This window comes from Anomaloglossus baeobatrachus, chromosome 6, assembly GCF_048569485.1.
Source record: "Anomaloglossus baeobatrachus isolate aAnoBae1 chromosome 6, aAnoBae1.hap1, whole genome shotgun sequence".
NCBI classification, from domain to species: domain Eukaryota; kingdom Metazoa; phylum Chordata; class Amphibia; order Anura; family Aromobatidae; genus Anomaloglossus; species Anomaloglossus baeobatrachus.
In genome coordinates, this window is record NC_134358.1 from 43,646,078 (window position 1) to 43,658,788 (window position 12,711).

At 50.3% G+C, this 12,711-nt stretch overlaps 1 protein-coding gene across 1 annotated transcript in view; it reads left to right on the forward strand.

Moving 5' to 3' along the window:
- Positions 1 to 12,711, forward strand: part of TMEM65 (transmembrane protein 65) — an 88,504-nt gene that overhangs the window by 21,662 nt on the left and 54,131 nt on the right. The window contains 1 exon segment of the mRNA XM_075352888.1: positions 11,339 to 11,416. Coding sequence (XP_075209003.1) covers positions 11,339 to 11,416 — 78 coding nt within the window.

Genomic DNA, 12,711 nt, shown 5'->3' on the forward strand with positions numbered 1-12,711 from the left:
GGCGGTGCAGGGCCGGCCTAGTGATTTTTGGCGGTGCAGGGCCGGCCTAGTGATTTTTGGCGGTGCAGGGCTGGCCTAGTGATTTTTGGCGGTGCAGGGCCGGCCTAGTGGTTTTTAGCGGCGGAGGGCCAGCCTAGTGATTTTTGGCGGTGCAGGGCCAGCCTAGTGATTTTTGGCGGTGCAGGGCCGGCCTAGTGATTTTTGGCGGTGCAGGGCCGGCCTACTGATTTTTGGTGGTGCAGGGCCGGCCTAGTGGTTTTTGGCGGTGCAGGGCCGGCCTAGTGGTTTTTGGCGGTGCAGGGCCGGCCTACTGATTTTTGGTGGTGCAGGGCCGGCCTAGTGATTTTTGGCGGTGCAGGGCCGGCCTAGTGATTTTTGGCGGTGCAGGGCTGGCCTAGTGATTTTTGGCGGTGCAGGGCCGGCCTAGTGATTTTTGGCGGTGCAGGGCCAGCCTAGTGGTTTTTAGCGGCGGAGGGCCAGCCTAGTGATTTTTGGCGGTGCAGGGCCAGCCTAGTGATTTTTGGCGGTGCAGGGCCGGCCTAGTGATTTTTGGCGGTGCAGGGCCGGCCTAGTGATTTTTGGTGGTGCAGGGCCGGCCTACTGATTTTTGGTGGTGCAGGGCCGGCCTAGTGGTTTTTGGCGGTGCAGGGCCGGCCTACTGATTTTTGGTGGTGCAGGGCCGGCCTAGTGGTTTTTGGTGGTGCAGGGCCGGCCTACTGATTTTTGGTGGTGCAGGGTCAGCCTAGTGGTTTTTGGCGGTGCAGGGCCGGCCTAGTGATTTTTGGCAGTGCAGGGCCGGCCTACTGATTTTTGGCGGTGCAGGGCCGGCCTAGTGGCTTTTAGCGGCGGAGGGCTGGCCTAGTGATTTTTGGCGGTGCAGGGCCGGCCTAGTGATTTTTGGTGGTGCAGGGCCGGCCTAGTGGTTTTTAGCGGCGGAGGGCCGGCCTAGTGATTTTTGGCAGTGCAGGGCCGGCCTAGTGATTTTTGGCGGTGCAGGGCCGGCCTAGTGATTTTTGGCGGTGCAGGGCCAGCCTACTGATTTTTGGTGGTGCAGGGCCGGCCTACTGATTTTTGGTGGTGCAGGGCCGGCCTAGTGGTTTTTAGCGGCGAAGGGCCGGCCTAGTGATTTTTGGCGGTGCAGGGCCGGCCTAGTGATTTTTGGCGGTGCAGGGCCGGCCTAGTGATTTTTGGCGGTGCAGGGCCGGCCTAGTGATTTTTGGCGGTGCAGGGCCGGCCTAGTGATTTTTGGCGGTGCAGGGCTGGCCTAGTGATTTTTGGCGGTGCAGGGCCGGCCTAGTGATTTTTGGCGGTGCAGGGCCAGCCTAGTGGTTTTTAGCGGCGGAGGGCCAGCCTAGTGATTTTTGGCGGTGCAGGGCCAGCCTAGTGATTTTTGGCGGTGCAGGGCCGGCCTAGTGGTTTTTGGCGGTGCAGGGCCGGCCTAGTGATTTTTGGCGGTGCAGGGCCGGCCTACTGATTTTTGGCGGTGCAGGGCCGGCCTAGTGGCTTTTAGCGGCGGAGGGCTGGCCTAGTGATTTTTGGCGGTGCAGGGCCGGCCTAGTGATTTTTGGTGGTGCAGGGCCGGCCTAGTGGTTTTTAGCGGCGGAGGGCCGGCCTAGTGATTTTTGGCAGTGCAGGGCCGGCCTAGTGATTTTTGGCGGTGCAGGGCCGGCCTAGTGATTTTTGGCGGTGCAGGGCCGGCCTAGTGATTTTTGGCGGTGCAGGGCCAGCCTACTGATTTTTGGTGGTGCAGGGCCGGCCTACTGATTTTTGGTGGTGCAGGGCCGGCCTAGTGGTTTTTAGCGGCGAAGGGCCGGCCTAGTGATTTTTGGCGGTGCAGGGCCGGCCTAGTGATTTTTGGCGGTGCAGGGCCGGCCTAGTGATTTTTGGCGGTGCAGGGCCGGCCTAGTGATTTTTGGCGGTGCAGGGCCGGCCTAGTGATTTTTGGCGGTGCAGGGCCGGCCTAGTGATTTTTGGCGGTGCAGGGCCGGCCTAGTGATTTTTGGCGGTGCAGGGCCGGCCTAGTGATTTTTGGCGGTGCAGGGCCGGCCTAGTGATTTTTGGCGGTGCAGGGCCGGCCTAGTGATTTTTGGCGGTGCAGGGCCAGCCTAGTGGTTTTTAGCGGCGGAGGGCCAGCCTAGTGATTTTTGGCGGTGCAGGGCCAGCCTAGTGATTTTTGGCGGTGCAGGGCCGGCCTAGTGATTTTTGGCGGTGCAGGGCCGGCCTAGTGATTTTTGGCGGTGCAGGGCCGGCCTAGTGATTTTTGGCGGTGCAGGGCCGGCCTACTGATTTTTGGTGGTGCAGGGCCGGCCTACTGATTTTTGGTGGTGCAGGGCCGGCCTACTGGTTTTTGGCGGTGCAGGGCCGGCCTACTGATTTTTGGTGGTGCAGGGCCGGCCTAGTGATTTTTGGTGGTGCAGGGCCGGCCTACTGATTTTTGGTGGTGCAGGGCCGGCCTAGTGATTTTTGGCGGTGCAGGGCCGGCCTAGTGATTTTTGGCGGTGCAGGGCCGGCCTACTGATTTTTGGTGGTGCAGGGCCGGCCTAGTGATTTTTGGCGGTGCAGGGCCGGCCTAGTGATTTTTGGCGGTGCAGGGCCAGCCTAGTGGTTTTTAGCGGCGGAGGGCCAGCCTAGTGATTTTTGGCGGTGCAGGGCCAGCCTAGTGATTTTTGGCGGTGCAGGGCCGGCCTAGTGATTTTTGGCGGTGCAGGGCCGGCCTACTGATTTTTGGTGGTGCAGGGCCGGCCTACTGAATTTTGGTGGTGCAGGGCCGGCCTAGTGGTTTTTGGCGGTGCAGGGCCGGCCTACTGATTTTTGGTGGTGCAGGGCCGGCCTAGTGGTTTTTGGTGGTGCAGGGTCAGCCTAGTGGTTTTTAGCGGCGAAGGGCCGGCCTAGTGATTTTTGGCGGTGCAGGGCCGGCCTATTGATTTTTGGTGGTGCAGGGCCGGCCTACTGATTTTTGGTGGTGCAGGGCCGGCCTAGTGATTTTTGGCGGTGCAGGGCCGGCCTACTGATTTTTGGTGGTGCAGGGCCGGCCTACTGATTTTTGGTGGTGCAGGGCCGGCCTAGTGGTTTTTGGTGGTGCAGGGCCGGCCTACTGATTTTTGGCGGTGCAGGGCCGGCCTACTGATTTTTGGCGGTGCAGGGCCGGCCTACTGATTTTTGCCGGTGCAGGGCCGGCCTACTGATTTTTGGCGGTGCAGGGCCGGCCTACTGATTTTTGGCGGTGCAGGGCCGGCTGATTTTTGGCGGTGCAGGGCCGGCCTAGTGATTTTTAGCGGCGGAGGGCCGGCCTAGTGATTTTGCTTGCATTGGGAAAATGAAAAAAAGATGGGAATGTTAACACCGCGTTCCCTTTAAGATGTAACGCCTCGTCACTCATTCATATTTCATGTCTTGCAAGGTAAATAGTTGCACAGAGCGAGCTCACTGTGAGCAGAGGCTCCGGATTCACATGGTTAGCGCATGATTAGCATTCCTGATGGCTATGAATCTGCTCATTTATGTGGAATTCCCGCTGATGCTTCCAAATTAAACACTGCAGAGTCCGTGCGCGGCTGCCGGAGACGTCTCTGCTGCAAAAACCGCCCGGAAGAAATCTTTTCACAAAGTATTTGTATAGTGGAATGGAAACCATTTTTTTTTTCTTTTTAGTAAATTTAGAAGATCCAGTGGATTCTATTGGTTTTCGGTAGTCGCGGGCTTCTTTGCGGAGGGCAGCAGTGTTGTATGTGTCTGACATGGCGCATTGTTGGATCAGTCACAGAATCGCACCACGATCCCGTTGGTCGGTTTCGAGAGACTATCGCGATACAAGGACGGATCGGTGCTGATTGCAGATCCATTAAGGAGTAACTCAATTTTTACACTATCAATTTTTGTCCAATATATGGAAAGTTCTAAAACTTTACCTATCACTTTATTAAGGGATTTAGTTTCATTCCTGTAAAAAAAAAAACAACAACTTTCAAATCTTGTTTTATTTAGCTGCCTACTCATTTGGAGTACAGATGATAGCAGTGATGGGTCGGCTCAGCACCTGGGTCTAACGAACGCTGGGTAGAAGCCGCTGCAGGGGATTATTCTGATAATTATAACACTCAGAAGAAGACACGAGCTGACCCATCACTGCCATCATCTGTACTCCAAAATGGGCGCATTCTAATATCAATGCAGCTGAAGGCAGTTAAGTAGATTGGGGAGAAGCAGAATGTACTTATTAGTACAGATGAAGGCAGTGATGTGTCTGCTCACAGTGGTCTCCCTAACTCTAGGGAGAAGCTGCTGCCTGAGATTGTTCTGATAATCACAACGCTCGGAGGAGGAAGCAAGAGATGACCCATCACTGCCATCATCTGTACTCCTAATGGTGACATTCTTAGATCAATGCAGCTGAAGGCACCAGATAGACTAGGGGGCTGCTGCAGGAGATTGTTCTGATAATCACAACGCTCGGAGGAGGAAGCAAGAGATGACCCATCACTGCCATCATCTGTACTCCTAATGGTGACATTCTTAGATCAATGCAGCTGAAGGCACCAGATAGACTAGGGGGCTGCTGCAGGAGATTGTTCTGATAACCACAACACTCAGACAGGAGCTGATCCATCACTGCCATCATCTGTACTCCAAACGTGGATGTTCTGAGATTAATGCTTCTGAAGGCAGGTAAGTAGACTGGGAGAATCAGGATGAAAATATTAGGAGTACAGATGATGGCTGTGATGGTCAGCTCAGCACTTGGGTCTCCCTACATCTGGCGAGAAGCAACTGCTGGAGATTGTGCTGATGACTACAAAACTCAGAGGAGCTGACCCATCACTGCCATCACCTGTACTATGGTAACATTCTGAGATCAATGCAGCTGAAAGCAAGTAAGTAGACTGGGGAGAAGCAGTGCATACTTATTAGGAGTACAGATGATGGCAGTGATGAGATCGATGCTTCTGAAGGTACGTAAATATCCTGGGGAGAAGCTGCTGCAAGAGATTGTTCTGATAACCACTACACTCAGACAACAGCTGGTCCATCACTGCCATCAGCTGTACTCCAAAGGTGGATGTTCTGAGATCAATGCTTGTGAAGGCAGTTAGGTAGACTGGGGGGAAGCGGCTGCAGGATATGTTTGATAATCGCAACACTCAGAGGAGGAGACAGGAGCTGACTCATCACTGCCATCATCTGTACTCCAAAGGTGGTTGTTCTGAGATCAGTGCTTCTGAAGTCGGGTAGGTAGACTGGGGCTGCAGGATATTTGTTTTCATAATCACAACACTCAGAGGAGGAGACAGGAGCTGACCCATCACTGCCATCATCTGTACTCCAAAGGTGGTTCTGAGATCAGTGCGTTTGAAGGCAGTTAGGTAAACTGGGGAGAAGTGGATGCTGTTTTGATAATCACAACACTCAGAGGAGGAAACAGGAGCTGACCCATCACTGCCATCAGCTGTACTCCAAAATGAGGACATTCTGATGTCAGTGCAGCTGAAGGCTGGGTTTTGGAGCTACAGTATTTACATGCAACTATTTTCAGGAATGAGAAATTCCTTAATAAAGTGATTTGTAAAGTTTAATAACTTTCCCTGCTGGACAAACTTATAAAAAAGTGAGTGACCTGAGGGGATGCAGAACTGAAAATGTATGTCCTGCCTGTTTTATTAAACCCCCTGGTCAGGCCGATACAAGGAGACCTCCGCGCTTCTTCTGCAGGAAAGAGGAAGTGTCTTGAGAATTTTCTGAAATCTGAGAGTTCTAATTGTGGTTTTCAGACTTGCGGACATTCTGTACCCAAAGGGTGCGCTTATTTATCGATCCCCGTACACCGCCATCTTTCTGCACCTGTTTACACTTTTCTTTTCGATTTTTGTGTCCCGTCCTTCTTGATCTTCGATTGCTGTAAGTGAATAGTAACTGCAAGGATCCGTGAGTTTCTCGCCTTCTTGTGCGCAGCGCTGGCGGATTAATCGCCCCAAGTTCTCCTTTTATATTAAATCCGGAGGCTTCTGATGAATGTTGTCCGCCGTAACGACTTATGTTATACCCTGTGTTGCTTTGCTGGAACGTTGTGCATTGTGCTGTCCCTCTGTTGTTCCTCCTGGAAATGTATCGATACTTAGACATATGGGTGTTGGCATTCTTCTGGTCAATGAGGTAACATCCTTCTCACGCTCTGATTGGACTGTATTAGGGTGAGGACAAATGGTGCCAGGTTTGGGGTCAGCGGGACCCCCAACGATCAGTTATCCCTTACGCCATGGGATAACGTCTAAAGTTGGCACAAGCCCTTATAAACTTTTATTAGCCGTGTAACATGGAACGGTTAGCCCGGTCAGGGAGAGTTCTCTCGGGGAGGATTTGCCCTTTATGTTGCCTCATATGTTTGCATGGGACTTCTGGAATGTCGTCCTGGCACTTTCCCGGGCACGTCCTCCCTGGAATATTTCCCAGTATAAACACACCCGGCCGCGCTGACAGGTCCTGCCGTCACTTTTGTTCATACCCATGGGTAAAATTCATGCAAAATCTCTTTTAAAGTATCAATTTTCGGATTTGTTGTTAGTATGTCACACTCCACTTCATGGCCCAGTTATACTGGTTGTACTGGGTTTGTGTTTCTTTAAGATTGCATGCCAGATCACCGAACCTCAAGCAATTTACTAATGTGATGGACCCGGTGATGACATCATAGCGCCCCCTGCTGGGAACTCTGGAATTATAGAGTAACTCTCATTTTCATATTATTCCATCAAAGTAATAGGTACATATAATATATATTATAGTTGCTTCATTTCATATCAGCAAAATCTGCTCTTTTCTGCTCCTGGACTGAACTTTCATTCTGTATAGTCTCAATTGGCAGGTAAAATCTGTCTTCAGTGAGTGCAGTCATTACTGAGATAAGAGAGGACAGTTGGTGCTCATAAGGTTCTATAGAGGAGGAAGGAGCTAGGGGTAACACGGACATTCTATGGAGAAGGAGCTGGAGGTAACACGGACATTCTATGGAGGAGGGAGGAGCAAGAGGTAACACTGACATTCTATGGAGGAGGAGCTAGAGGTAACACGGACATTCTATGGAGGAGGAGCTAGAGGTAACATGGACATTTTATGGAGGGAGGAGCTGGAGGTTACACGGACATTCTATGGAGGAGGAGCTGGAGGTAACACGGACATTCTATGGAGGAGGAGCTGGAGGTAACACGGACATTCTATGGAGGAGGGAGGAGCTAGGGGTAACACTGACATTCTATGGAGGGAGGAGCTAGGGGTAACACGGACATTCTATGGAGGAGGAGCTAGAGGTAACACGGACATTCTATGGAGGAGGAGCTGGAGGTAACACGGACATTCTATGGAGGGAGGAGCTAGAGGTAACATGGACATTCTATGGAGGAGGAGCTGGAGGTAACACGGACATTCTATGGAGGAGGGAGGAGCTAGGGGTAACACGGACATTCTATGGAGGAGGAGCTGGAGGTAAAACGGACATTCTATGGAGGGGAGGAGCTAGAGGTAACACGGGCATTCTATGGAGGGAGGAGCTAGAGGTAACACGGACATTCTATGGAGGAGGAGCTGGAGGTAACACGGACATTCTATGGAGGAGGAGCTGGAGGTAACACGGACATTCTATGGAGGAGGGAGGAGCTAGGGGTAACACGGACATTCTATGGCGGAGGAGCTAGAGGTAACACGGACATTCTATGGAGGGAGGAGCTGGAGGTAACACGGACATTCTATGGAGGGAGGAGCTAGGGGTAACACGGACATTCTATGGCGGAGGAGCTAGAGGTAACACGGACATTCTATGGAGGGAGGAGCTGGAGGTAACACGGACATTCTATGGAGGAGGAGCTGGAGGTAACACGGACATTCTATGGAGGGAGGAGCTAGAGGTAACACGGACATTCTATGGAGGAGGAGCTGGAGGTAACACGGACATTCTATGGAGGAGGGAGGAGCTAGGGGTAACACGGACATTCTATGGCGGAGGAGCTAGAGGTAACACGGACATTCTATGGAGGAGGAGCTAGAGGTAACAAGGACATTCTATGGAGGGAGGAGCTAGAGGTAACACGGACATTCTATGGAGGAGGAGCTGGAGGTAACACGGACATTCTATGGAGGGAAGAGCTACAGGTAACACGGACATTCTATGGAGGAGGAGCTGGAGGTAACACGGACATTCTATGGAGGGGAGGAGCTAGAGGTAACACGGGCATTCTATGGAGGAGGACCTGGAGGTAACACGGGCATTCTATGGAGGGAGGAGCTAGAGGTAACACGGACATTCTATGGAGGAGGAGCTGGAGGTAACACGGACATTCTATGGAGGAGGAGCTGGAGGTAACACGGACATTCTATGGAGGGAGGAGCTAGAGGTAACACGGACATTCTATGGAGGAGGAGCTGGAGGTAACACGGACATTCTATGGAGGAGGAGCTGGAGGTAACACGGACATTCTATGGAGGAGGAGCTAGAGGTAACACGGACATTCTATGGAGGGAGGAGCTAGGGGTAACACACACAATCTATGGAGGGAGGAGTTACAGATAACACGGACATTCTATGGAGGGGAGGAGCTAGAGGTAACACTGACATTCTATGGAGGGGAGGAGCTAGAGGTAACACTGACATTCTATGGAGGAGAGGAGCTAGAGGTAACACGGACATTCTATGGAGGGAGGAGCTAGAGGTAACACGGACATTCTATGGAGGAGGGAGGAGCTAGGGGTAACACTGACATTCTATGGAGGGAGGAGCTAGGGGTAACACGGACATTCTATGGAGGAGGAGCTAGAGGTAACACGGACATTCTATGGAGGAGGAGCTGGAGGTAACACGGACATTCTATGGAGGGAGGAGCTAGAGGTAACATGGACATTCTATGGAGGAGGAGCTGGAGATAACACAGACATTCTATGGAGGAGGGAGGAGCTAGGGGTAACACGGACATTCTATGGAGGAGGAGCTGGAGGTAAAACGGACATTCTATGGAGGGGAGGAGCTAGAGGTAACACGGGCATTCTATGGAGGGAGGAGCTAGAGGTAACACGGACATTCTATGGAGGAGGAGCTGGAGGTAACACGGACATTCTATGGAGGAGGAGCTGGAGGTAACACGGACATTCTATGGAGGAGGAGCTGGAGGTAACACGGACATTCTAAGGAGGAGGGAGGAGCTAGGGGTAACACGGACATTCTATGGCGGAGGAGCTAGAGGTAACACGGACATTCTATGGAGGGAGGAGCTGGAGGTAACACGGACATTCTATGGAGGAGGAGCTGGAGGTAACACGGACATTCTATGGAGGAGGGAGGAGCTAGGGGTAACACGGACATTCTATGGCGGAGGAGCTAGAGGTAACACGGACATTCTATGGAGGGAGTTGCTGGAGGTAACACAGACATTCTATGGAGGAGGAGCTAGAGGTAACACGGACATTCTATGGAGGGGAGGAGCTAGAGGTAACACGGGCATTCTATGGAGGAGGAGCTGGAGGTAACACGGGCATTCTATGGAGGGAGGAGCTAGAGGTAACACGGACATTCTATGGAGGAGGAGCTGGAGGTAACACGGACATTCTATGGAGGAGGAGCTAGAGGTAACACGGACATTCTATGGAGGGAGGAGCTAGAGGTAACACGGACATTCTATGGAGGAGGAGCTGGAGGTAACACGGACATTCTATGGAGGAGGAGCTGGAGGTAACACGGACATTCTATGGAGGAGGAGCTAGAGGTAACACGGACATTCTATGGAGGGAGGAGCTAGGGGTAACACACACAATCTATGGAGGGAGGAGTTACAGATAACACGGACATTCTATGGAGGGGAGGAGCTAGAGGTAACACGGACATTCTATGGAGGAGAGGAGCTAGAGGTAACACGGACATTCTATGGAGGGAGGAGCTAGAGGTAACACGGACATTCTATGGAGGGAGGAGCTAGAGGTAACACGGACATTCTATGGAGGGAGGAGCTAGAGGTAACACGGACAGTCTATGGAGGCGAGGAGCTAGAGATAACATGGGCATTCTGTGGAGAAGGGAGGAGCATCACTGACATTCTATGGGGCGAGGAGCTAGAGGTAACATTGGCATTCTGTGGAGAAGGGAGGAGCATCACTGACATTCTATGGGGGGAGGAGCTAGAGCTAACATGGACATTCTATGGAGAAGGGAGGAGCATCACTGACATTCTATGGAGGGGAGGAGCTAGAGAGAACACGGATATTCTATGGAGGAGGGAAGATCAACACTGACATTTTATAGAGGGGAGGCGCTATAGATATCACGAACATTCTATGGAGGACTGAGGAGCTATAGATAACACGGACATTCTATGGAGGGGAGGAGCTATAAATACTGACATTCTATGGAGGAGGGAAGAGTAACATTGACATTCTATGGAGGGGAGGAGCTAGAGGTAACATGGACATTCTATGGAGAAGGGAGGAGCATCACTGACATTCTATGGAGGGGAGGAGCTATAAATACTGACATTCTATGGAGGAGGCAAGAGTAACATTGACATTCTATGGAGGGGAGGAGCTTGAGATAACACTGAAATTCGTACATGTACATTCTAGTGTCTTCAGTAGTGAATCAGCTACAATGTATGGCCTCCTTCCACGTCCTGACTGCAGCCTGTACATTGTAACAGACTCGCTAATGCAGACACCTGTACATTCTAGGCTCTACCCTCGTGTTTGGGGTCAAGTGGGTGCCCATGGCGGTGCCTTAAATTGAAACTTCCCTGCTTGTTAATGTAGCCTTTTGATCAAGGGTTTGGGTGTTGCCCATCTTATCCTTTTATAATTACACCTTCCTTCTTCATGATGATTCATTGTAATGAGAATCATTTGGCCGTCTGGTTTTATGTCAAGAAAGCAAATATCACAAATCTCCACATTTGAAATGCAACCTGATCCTTTATATATATATATATATATATATATATGTGTAACTGGGATTGTACCAAGTTTGGGAGTTATTTCCTATCCATTGATTACCGTGAATCTATGGGATAGTTACCGATTTTTGAAAATGGGGCTTTACACCGACCCATTGGAGTTGAGCGAAGGTTGAGCACATGGATCTCTTCTCCAATAAATGTTTATGGGAGTGCTGGAAATAGTCGATTAGTGCTTGCCAATCTCCCAACAGTCCCTCTTAAAGAGCAGAGAAGACAAAAACCGCCAGACAACCTAAGGGTGAAAAACTAGTTCCTCTCCAACTGTTGCATAGGTGCATTATTGTGGTGTATTGATATATCGATCATTTTACTACTGACAGGTTTAAAAAAAAAAAAACATTTATTCTTGCGTTTCTTTCCAGCCTCTCGATACCCTAAAACCCCTCCGTATTCAGTGCAGGCGCCTGATGCTCAGGTGGTGGCGGCAGAAGATGACCGTGGTATGGTGGTGGTGTGGTTTCGGTGTGCAGCTTGGTAGCCAAAGGATTGACATTGCTTTACGCATGATTCGTGCATGATCATCGCAGTGCAAGTTTATACTGGTTGCTGCTTATAGGAATTTAATGAGTATTACGCTTTTGCATCTTTTTTTAGCATTTAAAATAATGTAGCAAGTTTGTAAAAAAAAAAAAGTAAAGTATCTCCATGGTTACAGACTACAAACAAACCCAGCGTAGTCAGGTCCTGCACCTGTGTCGGATTCCCACCTGCCGTCACGGATTGTTGTTTACAGTCTGTAACTATGGAGACAAACTGAACTGGAAAAGAATGCAACATGACTGATTTGTCAAAAGTTGTTACATTTTTATTTTAGATAAATGTGTGCTTAGTTTTTAGGAAAGGGAAACAGGTTTTTGGCTCGTATACTATACATTGCTCTAAACCAGGGGTCTCAAACTTGGCTGGGTGTTAGGGCCGCACAGAGGAAAAAAAATTAATTTCTGGGGGCCGCATTCTTTGCAGGACAAAGTGACATTTTTATTGGTATCATATATAATAAATTTTATTTATTTTTTTTACACACCTTGGGATCACTGATTTTGAACATTTTCGCTTGCTCATTATAGCAAATGTGCACATTCTTTGTTTAAATATAAACTTTTTTTTTTTTACATTTTATCCCTTTCTTGTAACTAACAGTCTTACAATTAGCACTATATAGAAATTTTGACCAACATCTTTTAGTAATGTTCCCCATATTGTTGTAACGTGCCCATCCTTGTCCCCTTGTAGTATTGTGCCCCATCCCACAGTAATGTGCCCATCCTTGTCCCCTTGTAGTATTGTGCCCCATCCTAGTCTCCATCCCACAGTAATGTGCTCATCCTTGTCCCCATCCTAAAGTAATGTTCCCCATCCTTGTCTCCATGTTATAGTAATGTTCCCCATCCTTGTCCCCTTGTAGTATTGTACCCCATCCTAGTCCCCATCCCACAGTAATGTGCCCATCCTTGTCCCCTTGTAGTATTGTGCCCCATCCTAGTCCCCATCCCACAGTAATGTGCTCATCCTTGTCCCCATCCTAAAGTAATGTTCCCCATCCTTGTCTCCATGTTATAGTAATGTTCCCCATCCTATAGTAATGTGTCCATCCTTGTCCCCAATCTTATAGTAATGTTCCCCATCCTTGTCCCCTTGTAGCAATGTCCCCATCCTATAGTACTGTCCCCATTCTATAGTAATGTGCCCATCCTTTAGTAATGTGCCAACCTTGTCCCCACCTTATAGTACCCAG